Here is a 12,623-nt window from a genome sequence, read left to right as displayed (position 1 = left end):
CACGGGCTTAGAAAAAAAGCCAACTTCAAAGCCCTCTTTTTACCTTAAATAGGCCTCTCTAACATGGGCATGATAGCACATGCCTGTAATGCCAGTCAGTACTTTGGAGGCTGAGACAGGAGGATCACAGGTTCAAGACCATCCTCAGAAATTCAGTGCAACCTTGTTTCATAATAAAAAATACAACAGACTGGAATGCAGTTCAGAGGTAGAATGCCCCTGGGCTCAGTCTCCAATTAAAACAACAACAACAACAACAACAACAACAACAACAACAACAACAAAGAAAGCCACTCCAACTTCTGCATATGAACTTTTGTCTTCTCAAACTCTTAGAATGTTAAATTCTTTTGTGGAAGGGCTTACTCTTTTGCTCGTTATTTGGCTATTTGTCTGTTCATTTATCTCTATACCAGGAGTTCTCAAAGTGTGCTCTACTGACCTGAAGAATCAAAGAGGCCAAATTATTTTAATGACACTATTAAGAAATCATATAGAGCCAGGCGTGGTAGTACACGCTTGTAATCCCAGCATAAGGGAGGCTGAGACGGGAGGATCGTGGTTCTCAAACAGCCTCAGCTACTTAGTGAGGCCCTCTGCAACTCAGTGAACCCCTGTTTCAAAATAAAGAATAAAAAATAGGTCTGGGGGTGTAGCTCGAAAGTAGAATGCCTCTGGGTTCCATCCCTAGTTCTGGAAAAAAAAAATCATATACCTTTTTCACCATGCTGACATTTATATTAATGGCATAAAAGCAATGGTGGGTAAACTGCTGGCACTGTAGTACAAATCAAGGAAATAGCACAAAGCAGAATAATAGCCATTGTATTCTTCTCGTCACACACTTGCATGAAGGTCTAAAGCCAGTCTCATATAAAAATGCTCTTAACATAGAGGTAAAAACTACATTAAATCTTGACCCACAAATCAAAAATTGTAATATTTTCTTCAGAGCACAACAGTAGTAGACATAGAGCATTTCTGCTGCATAATGAGGTAGGAGGGCTGTCTTAAGAAAAACACTTGTGCAAATATTTGAATGGCCAACTAAGCTAGTTGCTTTTTTCACAGAACACCATATTTACTTGTAAGAACAACTGGCAAGCTATGATTCATCATAGTCAGGCACTGAAAATGAGCAAAGGTGACCGGGTCACTCTAAGAAATACAGCTGACTGCCAGGTTCAGAGCAGTATATGGGAAGCTGAGGCAGGAGGATCCCTAGTTCAAGGCCAGCCTAAGCAACATAGTACAAGCCTGTCTATCTTAAAAAAAAAAAAAAAAAAAAAAAAAGGAGCTGGGCGTGGTGGCGCACTTGTAATCCCAGTACCTGGTAGACTGGGACAGGTGAATCCAAGGCTTCCTCCAGCCTCAGCTCCTTAGTGAGGCCTTCCTAACTTAGTAAGATTCTGCTTCAGTATAAAGAAGGAGTAAGAGTGTAGCTCCAGTGTAGGTTTTAATCCTCAGTACTTTCCACAAAAGAATAAAATAAAAAAGGGCCAGGGTTCTGGCCAATGGGAGAACATCTCTGGGTTCAATCCGCATTATTATAAACAAAAGAAAACAAAACAGATAACTAACAGTATTTGTAACCAAAGATACAATCTGAGATTTAAGAAAACACTGGAACTTTGGAAAACAAGTGATCACTGTGAACTTATTTTTCTGATGAAGCCAATGGTTGTATTAACAAATGTGAATTTTGGGGATATGTATAGGGAATTGAAGAGCTACAGAATTCAATAATTTTTTTAGCCGGGCGTGGTGGCGCACGCTTGTAATCCCCGCGCTTGGGAGGCAGAGACAGGAGGATCGCGCAGGTTCGAAGCCAGCCGCCCGCGCTGGCTTAGGAGACCTTGTTTCCAAATAAAAAAATGTAAAAAATAGGTCTGGGAGTGTAGCCCGGAGGTAGAAGGGCTTCCAGGAACCCCAGTACCACCAAAAAAAAAAAAAAAAAATTCAATAATTTTTTTTTTTAACGATCAAGGTATAAAGAATTAAAATCAAGGATGAATTTAAGTTCCAAATTGCAGAAGACTAAATGACAAAAAAAGTCCCTTGACTTCTAATTTCACACTTCAACTATACTTATTTTTTATTTTATTTTTATTTTTTGGTGGTACTGGGGGTGGAACCCAGAGGCTTTATAGCACCTCCGAGCTATACTCCCAGACCTATTATATATTTTATTTGTAAACAGGGTCTCACTAAATTGCTGAGAGCCTCACTAAGTAGCTGAGGCTGGCTTCGAACCTGTGTGATCCTCCTGTCTCAGCCTCCCAAGCGCGGGGATTACAAGCGTGTGTAACCACACCACACACAACTATACTTAAATAATAAAACAAACAAACACAACAAACTAACACAGTTATGCTTCTGGTACAGTATCAAAAAAGAATATCCAAGCCTGGTGTGGTGGCACATGCTTGTAATTCTAGGACTTGGGAGGCTGAAAGAGAAGGACCACAGGTTTGTGGCCAGCCTCAGCTACTCAGGCAAGGCCTTGTGCAACTTAGTGAGACAAAATAAAATGATAAAAAAAAAAAAAAAAAAATAGGGCTGGGAGTGTAGCTTGGAGGTAGAATGCCCCTGGGATCAATTCCCAGCACAAATAGGGCTGGGGGTATACTCAGAAGTAGAATGCTAGGGTTTACAATATCCAGCACCTCTATACACACAAAAAGGGCCATACATTATTTTTGTGTCTCACCTACTTTTCCTCATGTTGAAAAACCAGAAACACAGTATATGACCTCCCCCCCTCTTCTATTTTCAAGAACACCAAGATTAACTTTTCTGTCAGTGTCACAGGTTCCTCAGATTCTTCCTTTTAACTTTATTTTTTGTCTGTAATTCAGTGTTGGGTAATATCTATTGTGCCATGTTCTTGTTCAGTGATTCTTTCTCTGTCCTTTTCCTTCTGCTCTTTGAGCTTTACCCCTGACTTTTATTGCAATTACCAAGTCTTTCAGTTTAAAAGTTTCTATTTTGGTATGTATGTATTATGTATGTATGCATGTATGTACGTATATTTTAAATGTATGGGGGTACTGGAGACTGAATCCAGGGGCATTCTGCCTGAGCCACACCCCCAGCCTTATTTTATTTTTTATTTTGAAACATGGTCTCCCTAAATTGCAGAGGCAGGCCTCAAACCTGTAATCCCTGACTCATCCTCCCAAGCAGTGTGATTACAGGTGTGTACCATCCTGCCCAGTGTGATTTAAAATTTTGTGTGGTGGTACTAGGGGTTGAACCCAGGGGCATTCTGCCTTCAAGGTAAACTCCCAGCCCTGTTTTTATTCTTTATTTTAAAACAGGGTCTAAGTTGCAGAGAACCTAAGTAGCTGAGGCTGGTTGTGAACCAGTGACCTCCTGTCACAGTCTCCGAAGTACTAGGATTACATGTGTACACCAACATGTCCAGCTCTAGATTTTATATAAGCATTTTGGCTAGCTTTTCTTCTTTTTTTTCCCGTTCCTCTTTTTTTTTTTTTTTGCAGTACTAGGAATGGAACCTAGAGGCATTCTACCATCAAGCTACATCCCCAGCCCTTTTTTTTTTGGTGGTACTGGAGTTCCTGGAAGCCCTTCTACCTCCGGGATACACTCCCAGACCTATTTTTACATTTTTATTTGGAAACAGGGTCTCCTAAGCCAGTGCACGCGGCTGGCTTATAACCTGCGTGATCCTCCTGTCTCTGCCTCCCAAGTGTGGGGATTACAAGCATGGGCCACACACCCAGCTCTGCCTGGCTTTTCTAAAATTTCACTGAAGGAGGAAGATTGGAACTGCCTTGCTATTACTGGCTGGAAGCAGGAGCCCTCTAAGTCAGATTCCATTGAAATCTGAGTGCTGGCCATGCTATGCTAGGTATTTGTAAAAGCTGTGAATCTCTGCTAGACCTCTTCTGATACTATGTCAGAACAGGAAAGGGCAAGAGGGACAACTAATTACTGCTAAGTGGGGATGGAAGTTACCTAATGAGTGTGTGCTGGTGGGAGTGTGGATGGGACAATGGTGCTTCTGTGATTTTTGGCTAGAACAAAAGTGGTTACTGTCTAGACACTTTCTGTTTATTAGGTTTCTCCTCTCCTGGTCTTTGGCTAGAGAAAACAAACTACTTGTTGCTTTTTTTGTTTATACCATTTTCTTTGTGTACACCAGATGGTGATTCCTGGTTGCCAGTTTCTTCAGCTTCAAGTGTGGGATACATACAGCAAAACGAAAATAAAACAAAACAAAAAACAAACTCAGGGGACTCATCATTATAGAGTTCTTCATGTTTGGCAGTCCCTAGCTGCTCTACTTTCTATTTTACACCTTTCAGGCTATTCTGTTCATATATAACAAAAAATCTTATGTTACTTTTACTTACTATGCACAATAGGAAAAGTACATCTATTTTATTTTTCTAGAAGTAAAAGTGTGTCTGTCATAGTTTTTTCCATTTTACTGCTAGATAAAAGTCTATGATGTGGCCGGGCGTGGTGGCGCACGCTTGTAATCCCCACGCTAGGGAGGCTGAGACAGGAGGATCGCACAGGCTCAAAGCCAGCCTCAGTTACTTAGTAAGTAAGGCTCTCAGCAACTTAGTGAGACCCTGTTTCCAAAATAAAATATAAATGGTTCTGGGAGTATAGCCCGGAGGTAGAAAGCCTCTGGGTTCCACCCCCAGTACCACCAAAAAAAAAAAAAAAAAAAAAAAAAAAAAAAGTCTGCGATGTGAATATATTAGTTGACTCTCTCATATAACCATTATGAATGAAGGTACTATGAACACTCCTATAGAAATATAGTCATTTCTCTTGGGTACAGTGTATATTAACTTTAACAAAAGCTGCCAACTTTTTAAAATTTAATATTTTTTGGTAGTGAGATTGAACTCAGATTGACCTCTATATTTTTAGTTTTGAAACAGGGTCTCACTAAGTTGCTGAGGCTGGCCTCAAAGCAATGGGATTACATGCAGGTGCCACTGTGCTGGCTAAAGTTCTCCTTCCCTAAGTTGTTCTTGTCAGATGCTTTGATCTCAGCAATGAAAAAGATAATACAAACTGGGTGTGGTGAAGCATGCTTGTAATCCCTGGCTGAGGAGGAGAAGCGTAGGTTCAAGGCCAACCTCAGCAATTTGTGAGGCCCTCGGCAACTTAGACCCTCAGCAGCTTAGTGAGACCCTGTATCAAAATAAAGAACAAAAGAGGGCTGGAGGTGTACCCCAGAGGTAGAATGTCCCTGGGTTAAATCCTCTGGTGGGAAAGAGCTTAGTATATTCTATGAACTGGGTATGACACAATATAACAAATAAGGGAGAGGTAGACACAGGAAAGACAGAATAGTCAGAGAAAATCGTCCTTATTATCAGCAATGGTAGGGAGTTTGCATTTCACTGTAATGATAAGCTGCTAAATGGTCTTAAGTACGGTATTGGTTAAGTTAGAAAATCATTTCTCTTTTTACTGTATATATTGCGGGTTGAAGGGAAGTAAGAATGGAAATGAATGGTTCTGTTAGACGGTGCTACGGTTTGATAGTATCAAAACTCATGTTTAAAGTTTTGCCTTTTTTTAAGACTGGGGATGGAAGCCAGGACACTGCTTCTGAGCTACACCCCAACTCCAACCCTTTGTAAATTTCGAAACAGGATCTTGCCAAGTTTCTGAGGCTGGCTATGAACCTGTGAGTCTCCTGTTTCAGACTCCCAAGTACCAAAATTATAGGTGTGTGCCATGATATCCAACTGAAATGTGATTACCAATGTAATAATGTTGGGAGGTGGTGGGACTGTAAAAACATAATTAGGGCTGAGCATGGTTACACACACTTGTAATCCCAGCACTTGGGAGGCTGAGTCAGGAGGATCGCGGTTCATGGACAGCCTCAGCTACTTAGTGAGGCCCTTTGCAACTCAGTGAGACCCTGTTTCCAAATAAAGAATTAATAAATAGGGCTGGGGGTGTAGCTCAGAGGTAGAATGCCCCTGGGATCAATCCCCAGACCCACACACACACAAAAAAAATTAGGTCATAGGGTCTCTACTCTCATGAATAGATTAATGTCTTTCTTGAGAGATTGGGTTAAGTCTCAAGGGAAAGAGCTGGGACTGATGGGAAAAGAATCAGCTACCATAATTGGCAGGCTGTTAAGAGGAAGGCTCCACCTGGTGTTTGCACCTCTTGTACACACCTGCTATGTGATGTTAACTGTCAGGCAGTCCTTACCAGAAGCTGAGCAGATGCGCCATGCTCGTGGGTCTCCAGAACAGTAACTATTACATCTCTCAACTTCTCCAGACTCAGGTATTTTGTTATGACAAAATGGACTAAGATGTAAGGCTATACAGCACAGGAAACCAAAGAAAAGATAATGGTGGCAAAGACTTTAGTGATGGTAATAGAATTCTTAAAGAAATAGGAGATATTTAGGGAAGGTAAAACCAAAATCTGAAGCCAGGCATGGTGGCGCACGCTGGTAACCCCTGCATTTGGGAGGCTGAGACAGGAGGATACAGGTTTGCAGCCAGCTACTTAGTGAGGCCCTTTGCAACTCGGTGAGATCCCATTTCAAAATAAAGAATTAAAATAATGCTGGAGGTGTAGCTCAGAGGTAGAAAGCGCTTGGATTCCATGCCCAGTACTGGGAGAAAAAAAAATAAAAATCTGAGATGAACTAGATAAGAGGTTGAAAAATGGAAAGAATCTAGGATGACATATGGATAATTTTAACTCATTTGATAAACTCAAGTTCCTAAAAAGTAGTACTAAATACTGGGAATGGTAGTATACGTCTGTAATCCCAGTACCTAAGAGGCTGAGATAGAAGGATGTTCACCACCACCAGCCTTAGCAAGTTAGTGAGGTCTTGGGCAACTTTAGTAAGAACCTTTCTCAAAATAAAAAACAAAAAGGGACTGGGGTATAGCTTAAGAGGTACAATGCCCCTCAGCTCAATCCACAGTACCAAAAAAGAAACAACAATAACAACAAAAACAAGACATTATTACCCTCAAATACTAAACAAAACCTTGATGTTTTCTCAATGAACAGAAAGAGAAAGCGTTCACAATTTCTAAGCAAACTGATGGTCAGAAGCATGGGCCCTCTTTTAATAAATACATAAATTATCTGTCCCCTTCCACCTTTTTTGTAGCACCATGATTCAGAAATCCTCTACTACTGAAGCAAATTCCCACCCTTTTTTTTTTGGTGGTACTGGGGATGAAACCCTCGTACCTCCAGGCTACACTCCCAGACCTATTTTTTATATTTTTATTTGGAAACAGGGTCTCTTAAGCCAGCGATGCTGGCTTCGAACCTGCGCAACCTCCTGTCTTCGCCTCCCAAGCACAGGGATTACAAGTATGTGCCACCATGCCCGGCCCCACCCCCTTTTATTTTGAGACAGAGTCTTGTTAAATTGACCAGGCTGGCTCTGAACTCATGATCCTTCTGACTAAGGCTCCAGAGTAGCTGGGATTACATGCCTGTCATCTCACTTTTTTTTCTTTTTTCATTGGGGCTGGGGACTAAACCTAGGGGCATTCTATTTCTGAGCTATAGCCCCAGCCCTATTTTATTATGAAACAGGGTATCACTAAGTTATTGAGGCTGGCCTTGAATGTTCACTCCTTTCTCATTCTCCAAAGTACTGAGATTACAGGGGTATGCCAACACACCTAGCACGCTGGGGTTTTAATATAAAAACAATATTATATCTTAGCTTGAACTGCATTAAGTCTATCATTTAAGAAAAACCAAGGACTTAACCCCAAAGCATTCTACCTTGAGCTACAGTTACATTCCCCAGTTCTTTTTCAAATTGTATGCATGTATGTATGTATGTATGTATGTACGTACGTATGTACATATGGATGGACGAATGGATAGTGTTTATTAATTTCCTGGTGCCGGGAACTGAATCCAGGGGCTTTCTACCTCCGAGCTATACCCTCGATGCTATATTATATTTTATTTTGTAAGAGTCTTGCTAGGCAGACGAGAGTCTTGCTGAGGCTGTCCTTGAACCTGCAATCCTCCTGTCTCAGTCTTCTAGTACTGGGATTATGAATGTGAGCTTACCACCCCTGAGCTACCTCAGTTCTTTTCTTTTTGGTGGTACTGGGGTTCCTGGAAACTCTTCTACCCCTGGGCTACACTCCCAGACCTATTTTTATATTTTTATTGGAATCTGGGTCTCTTAAGACAGCAAGGCTGGCTTCGAACCTGCACGATCCTCCTGTCTCCGCCTTCCAAGCGTGGGGATTACAAGCGTGCACCACCACGCCTGGCCTCTCAGTTCTTTTAAACATAAAAAATACTTGGAGCTGAGTGTAGTGATGCTCACCTGTAGAGTTAAATAACAAAGACTTTCCTCAAATCCTCAAGAAAAACATCCTCAACAATATATTGTGTGGATTTAGTACTTACCAACATGAATGGGGGCTGGGAATAATCCATACTCATGTTCTCCCGGAGTATACTCCAGCTTCTCTTTCTTAAATTGAATCAATCTGCTCTTTGGGCTGTGATATAAAAAAAATAGAAAACAAAGAAAATGAAATTTCTTCCTGTGGTCAAATACAAACACCTGATCAGCTGTGAAAAATATTTGTTTTAATGTGGTTTAGCCTTAAATGCACTGTTTGGGGAGAATGTACCAAGTACTGTCATACATTTTTCATTTTTATTATTATTTTTTATGGTACTGTGGATTGAACTGAGGGGCATTCTCTTACATTCCCAGCCCTATTTTATTTTTTATTTGAAAAGAGGCTTCACTAAGTTGCTGAGGCTGGTTGAGAACCTGTAGCCCTCCTGTCTCAGCCTCCCCAGCTCACACATTTTTTAAAAATCTGTATTTCTTGGGCTGGGATGTAGTTCAGTGGCAAAGCGCTTGCCTGGCAAGTGCACCGCCCTGGGTTTGATCCCCAGTCCCCCCCCCCCCCCAAAAAAAAATCTGTATTTCTGAAAATTCCTTTTAAAAAAAGAGGCTCTTAATTAAAAATAAAAAAGAGGGTCTTTGGTATTCTCCAACAGGTTTTTTTTTTTTTTTTTTTTTTTTGCTGGTTTGGGGATGGAACTCAGGGGTATTCGACCTTCAGCAACACCCCCTGCCCTATTTTTTATTCTTTGAAACCAGAACCAGGTCTCACTGAGTTGCAGAGGGCCTCACTAAGTAGCTGAGGCTGTCTGCTAACCGCAATCCTCTGGTCTCAGCCTCCCAAAGGCTGGGATTACAAGTGTGCACCGCCAGGCCCAGCTTTCCAACAGTTTTTTTTTGTTGTTTGTTTTTGTTTTTTGGCAATGGGGATGGCTGGCATGAACTGTGATCTACCTGTCTCAGCATACCCTACTGGGATTACAAGTATGGGCTAACACACCCGGCACTCCAACAATTTTGAAGAAAACCAAACTTCAGATCTAATTATAATGACCTACTTATATCTAGTTAATTTTTAGTTTACAAAGTACATTTGAAAATTATCTATTATCAATACTGTGAAACAAGTAAGAGGTAATCTTTGCTCTATGCTAAGTGTTTGGGAAACATGCTCTATGAGGTTAAATAGCTGGTAAGGTTAAACTGGAGTTTCTTGCCCAATAGTCTCATTTATTCCACCATTTCCCATAAGACTCACGTCTTATATAAAAGGAGAGGAAAAAGAAGAGGGGGGGAGAGGTTTTTATTGTGTGGTGGTGGTACTGGGGATTGAACCAAGGGGTATTCTACCTCTGAGCTACATCCTCGGTCCTATTTTATTTTTTATTTTGGAAAAGGGTCTTTGCCAAGTTGCTGAGAGTCTCAGCAAGGTGCTAAGGCTGACCTTCAATCTGTCTCAGTCTCCTAGTACTGGATTTACAGGCTTGTGTTAACATAACTACCCCAACATGCAATATTAATCACAAATTCCTAATTATAAATACAGAAAACATAGAAATCAAATGGGATACTTGTTGTAATGCTACATATCCCCAAACTTTGCTAGCCATGCTAATAGTTATCCATATATGAAAATTACCCAATAAAAGTCAATGTTAAGTCATAGGAATTGATGAAAAAAAAAAGACTTAAATTTTTAGGTGATCGTTAATAAAACTGTTCTTGTAATTACTTATACTTGGTTCAGGAGGAAGAAAATTAACATAGGACAGATTTGAGCATCAGAGTACATGTTAATTTAGTGTTTCCAATTTCAGTCAAATTCTATTTCTGTACTAACCTGAGATACAATAAGTACTGAATGAGGTCTCAAGTTCACCTGTGCTTTTCTTTCGCAGCACTGGGATCGAACCTGGGTCTTGTACGTGCCTGGGACACGCTCTACCACCGAGCTGTACCCCAGGCTTCCATTTTGTGCTTTTCTTGACCCAACCTTCAATTAGTTACATTTTTACATTTCCAAGCTCTGGTTTCATTTCTTCTTTCTTTCCTTCCTTCCTTTCTTTTTTTTCAATACTGGAACCCACCAGGGGCTTTTCTACCTCCAGGCTATACTCCCAGACCTATTTTCTTTCTTTCTTTTTTTTTTTGCGGGTCTAGAGATGGAACCCAGGGACATTCGACCTCTGAGCTACACCCTCTGCCCTGTTTTTTATTCTTTATTTTGAAACAGATTCTCAGTGAGTTGCAAAGGGCCTCACAAAGTAGCTGAGGCTGTCTGCAAACTGTGATCCTCCTGTCTCAGCCTCCCAAATGCTAGGATTACAAGTGTGCGCCACCACGCCCGGGTTCCCAGACCTATTTTTATATTTTATTTGGAAACAGGGTCTCATTAAGTTGCTGAGAGCCTCACTCAATAGCTGAGGCTGGCTCTGAACCTGCGAGATCCTCCCGTTTCAGCCTCCCAAGCAGTGGGATTACAAGCATGAGTCACCATCCCCAGCTCAAGCTCCAGTTTCTTGAAATGAAAAATGATTTGTGTGTGTTTGTGTGTGTGTGTGTAATACAGGGGATTGAATTTAGGGTCATTTTACCATTGAGCTACATCTCAGCCTTTTTAATTTATTAACTTTTCTGTGTACAGGGGACTGAACTTGGGGTACTTTAGCACTGAACTACAACCCTACCCCTTATTATTTTTACTTTGTATCACACTTATTTATTTTTGGTAAACAGGTATGCTCATACATTTTTAAAACAACAAAAGGATATAATCATAAAAACAGAATTTGGCAACATTTACATTTTATACCGATACTCCTTATGCAGAAGCCCTGAATTATGAGTTGTTCTGATATATGCAAAATGTCTTCATTCTAGTATGTAACTTTTTGTATGTTGTTCTGACTACAATAACCTTCTATACCAGGTAAATGACTACAAAACACCTAAAACCTAACACAATAATAGTCTATAAAATAGTTATTTTGTGTATGTGTGTGTGGTGCTGGGGATTGAACCCAGGAGCATTCTACCTCTGAGCTACACTCTCAGTCTTTATTTTATTCTTTATTTTGAAACAAGGTATCGCTAAGTTGCTGAGAACCTTGCTAACTTGCCAAGGCTGGCTTCAAACTCATGATACTCCTGCCTAAATCCCCCAAGAACTAGAATTACAGCCATGTACCACCATGCCCAGCTATTGAATACTCTTACTTGATGATATAATGGATATCTCCTTAATGCTATAAACTTTGGAATTATAGTACTTATCAAGTTGTACTTCTGTTAAGAAAATATGAAGCTCCTCAAAGTAAGAACAACATTGTATTCATCTGGTAGAGCTGATAGATCATAGTATGCAATCAATGAAAAATATGGAAAATAAAGTACATCGAGCCAGGCGTAAGGGCGCACACTTGTAACCCGAGCATTTGGGAGGCTGAGACAAGGGGAATGGGGTTTGCGGACAGTCTCAGCTACTTAGTGAGGCCCTTTGCAACTCAGCGATACCCTGTTTAAAGGTAAAGAATAAAGATGGGCATGGTGGCTTTTAATCCGACTGCTTGGAAGGCTGAGACACGAGGATCGCACAGGTTCAAAGCCAGCCTCAGCTACTTAGTGAGGCTCTCAGCAACCAAGACCCTGTCTCCAAGTAAAATATAAAATAGGTCTGGGAGTACAGCCCAGATGTAGGAAAGCCCCTGGGTTCTACCCCAGTACCACAAATAAATAAATAAATAAATAAATAAATAAATAAATAAATAAATAAATAAATGGGCTAAGGGTGTAGCTCAGAGGTAGAATGGCCCTGGGCTCTATCCCCAGTACCAGAAATATATAAATAAAAAAATAAAATACATCACCTTAGTGATGTACACTTATTACACAGTGCCATATTTATTTTTAATTAACAAAAAAGGCCACATAAGAGCTGCGTGTTGTGACAAATGCCTATAATCTTAACTACTCTGGAGGATGTGACAGAAGGATTCCAAGTGTGAGGCCAATGTGGGCAACTTAGTGAGACCCTGTCTCAAAATTTAAAATAAAAAAGCACAAAAATGGCATGTGGATCTAGTTCAGAGCTGGGTTCAAACCCCAGTACTGGAAATGATACAACATAAATTGAAAGAAAAAGGTATACCAGTACTTGGGAGGCTAAAAGAAGAGGATCACAGGTTTAAGAATAACCTCAGCAATTTCAAAGAAAAAGGGGTATAGCTTGGAGGTAGAATGCTGC

General features: G+C 40.6%; 1 protein-coding gene across 2 annotated transcripts in view; it reads right to left on the bottom strand.

Annotated features, from left to right (window-relative positions):
- The window catches only part of ASH1L (ASH1 like histone lysine methyltransferase), a gene marked incomplete at both ends in the record, with an annotated part of 106,786 nt that overhangs the window by 41,654 nt on the left and 52,509 nt on the right, over positions 1-12,623 (bottom strand). For both annotated transcript variants that reach the window (XM_080691920.1, XM_080691921.1), the window contains one exon: positions 8,428-8,522. In XM_080691920.1, coding sequence (XP_080548046.1) covers positions 8,428-8,522 — 95 coding nt within the window. The remainder of the gene's footprint in view (positions 1-8,427; positions 8,523-12,623) is intronic.

The sequence above is a fragment of the Muscardinus avellanarius genome (assembly GCF_963383645.1).
Source record: "Muscardinus avellanarius genome assembly, chromosome: 3".
Taxonomy (NCBI): domain Eukaryota; kingdom Metazoa; phylum Chordata; class Mammalia; order Rodentia; family Gliridae; genus Muscardinus; species Muscardinus avellanarius.
The sequence above is the reverse complement of the archived record's forward strand: the minus strand, read 5'-3'. Positions and strand labels throughout refer to the sequence as shown.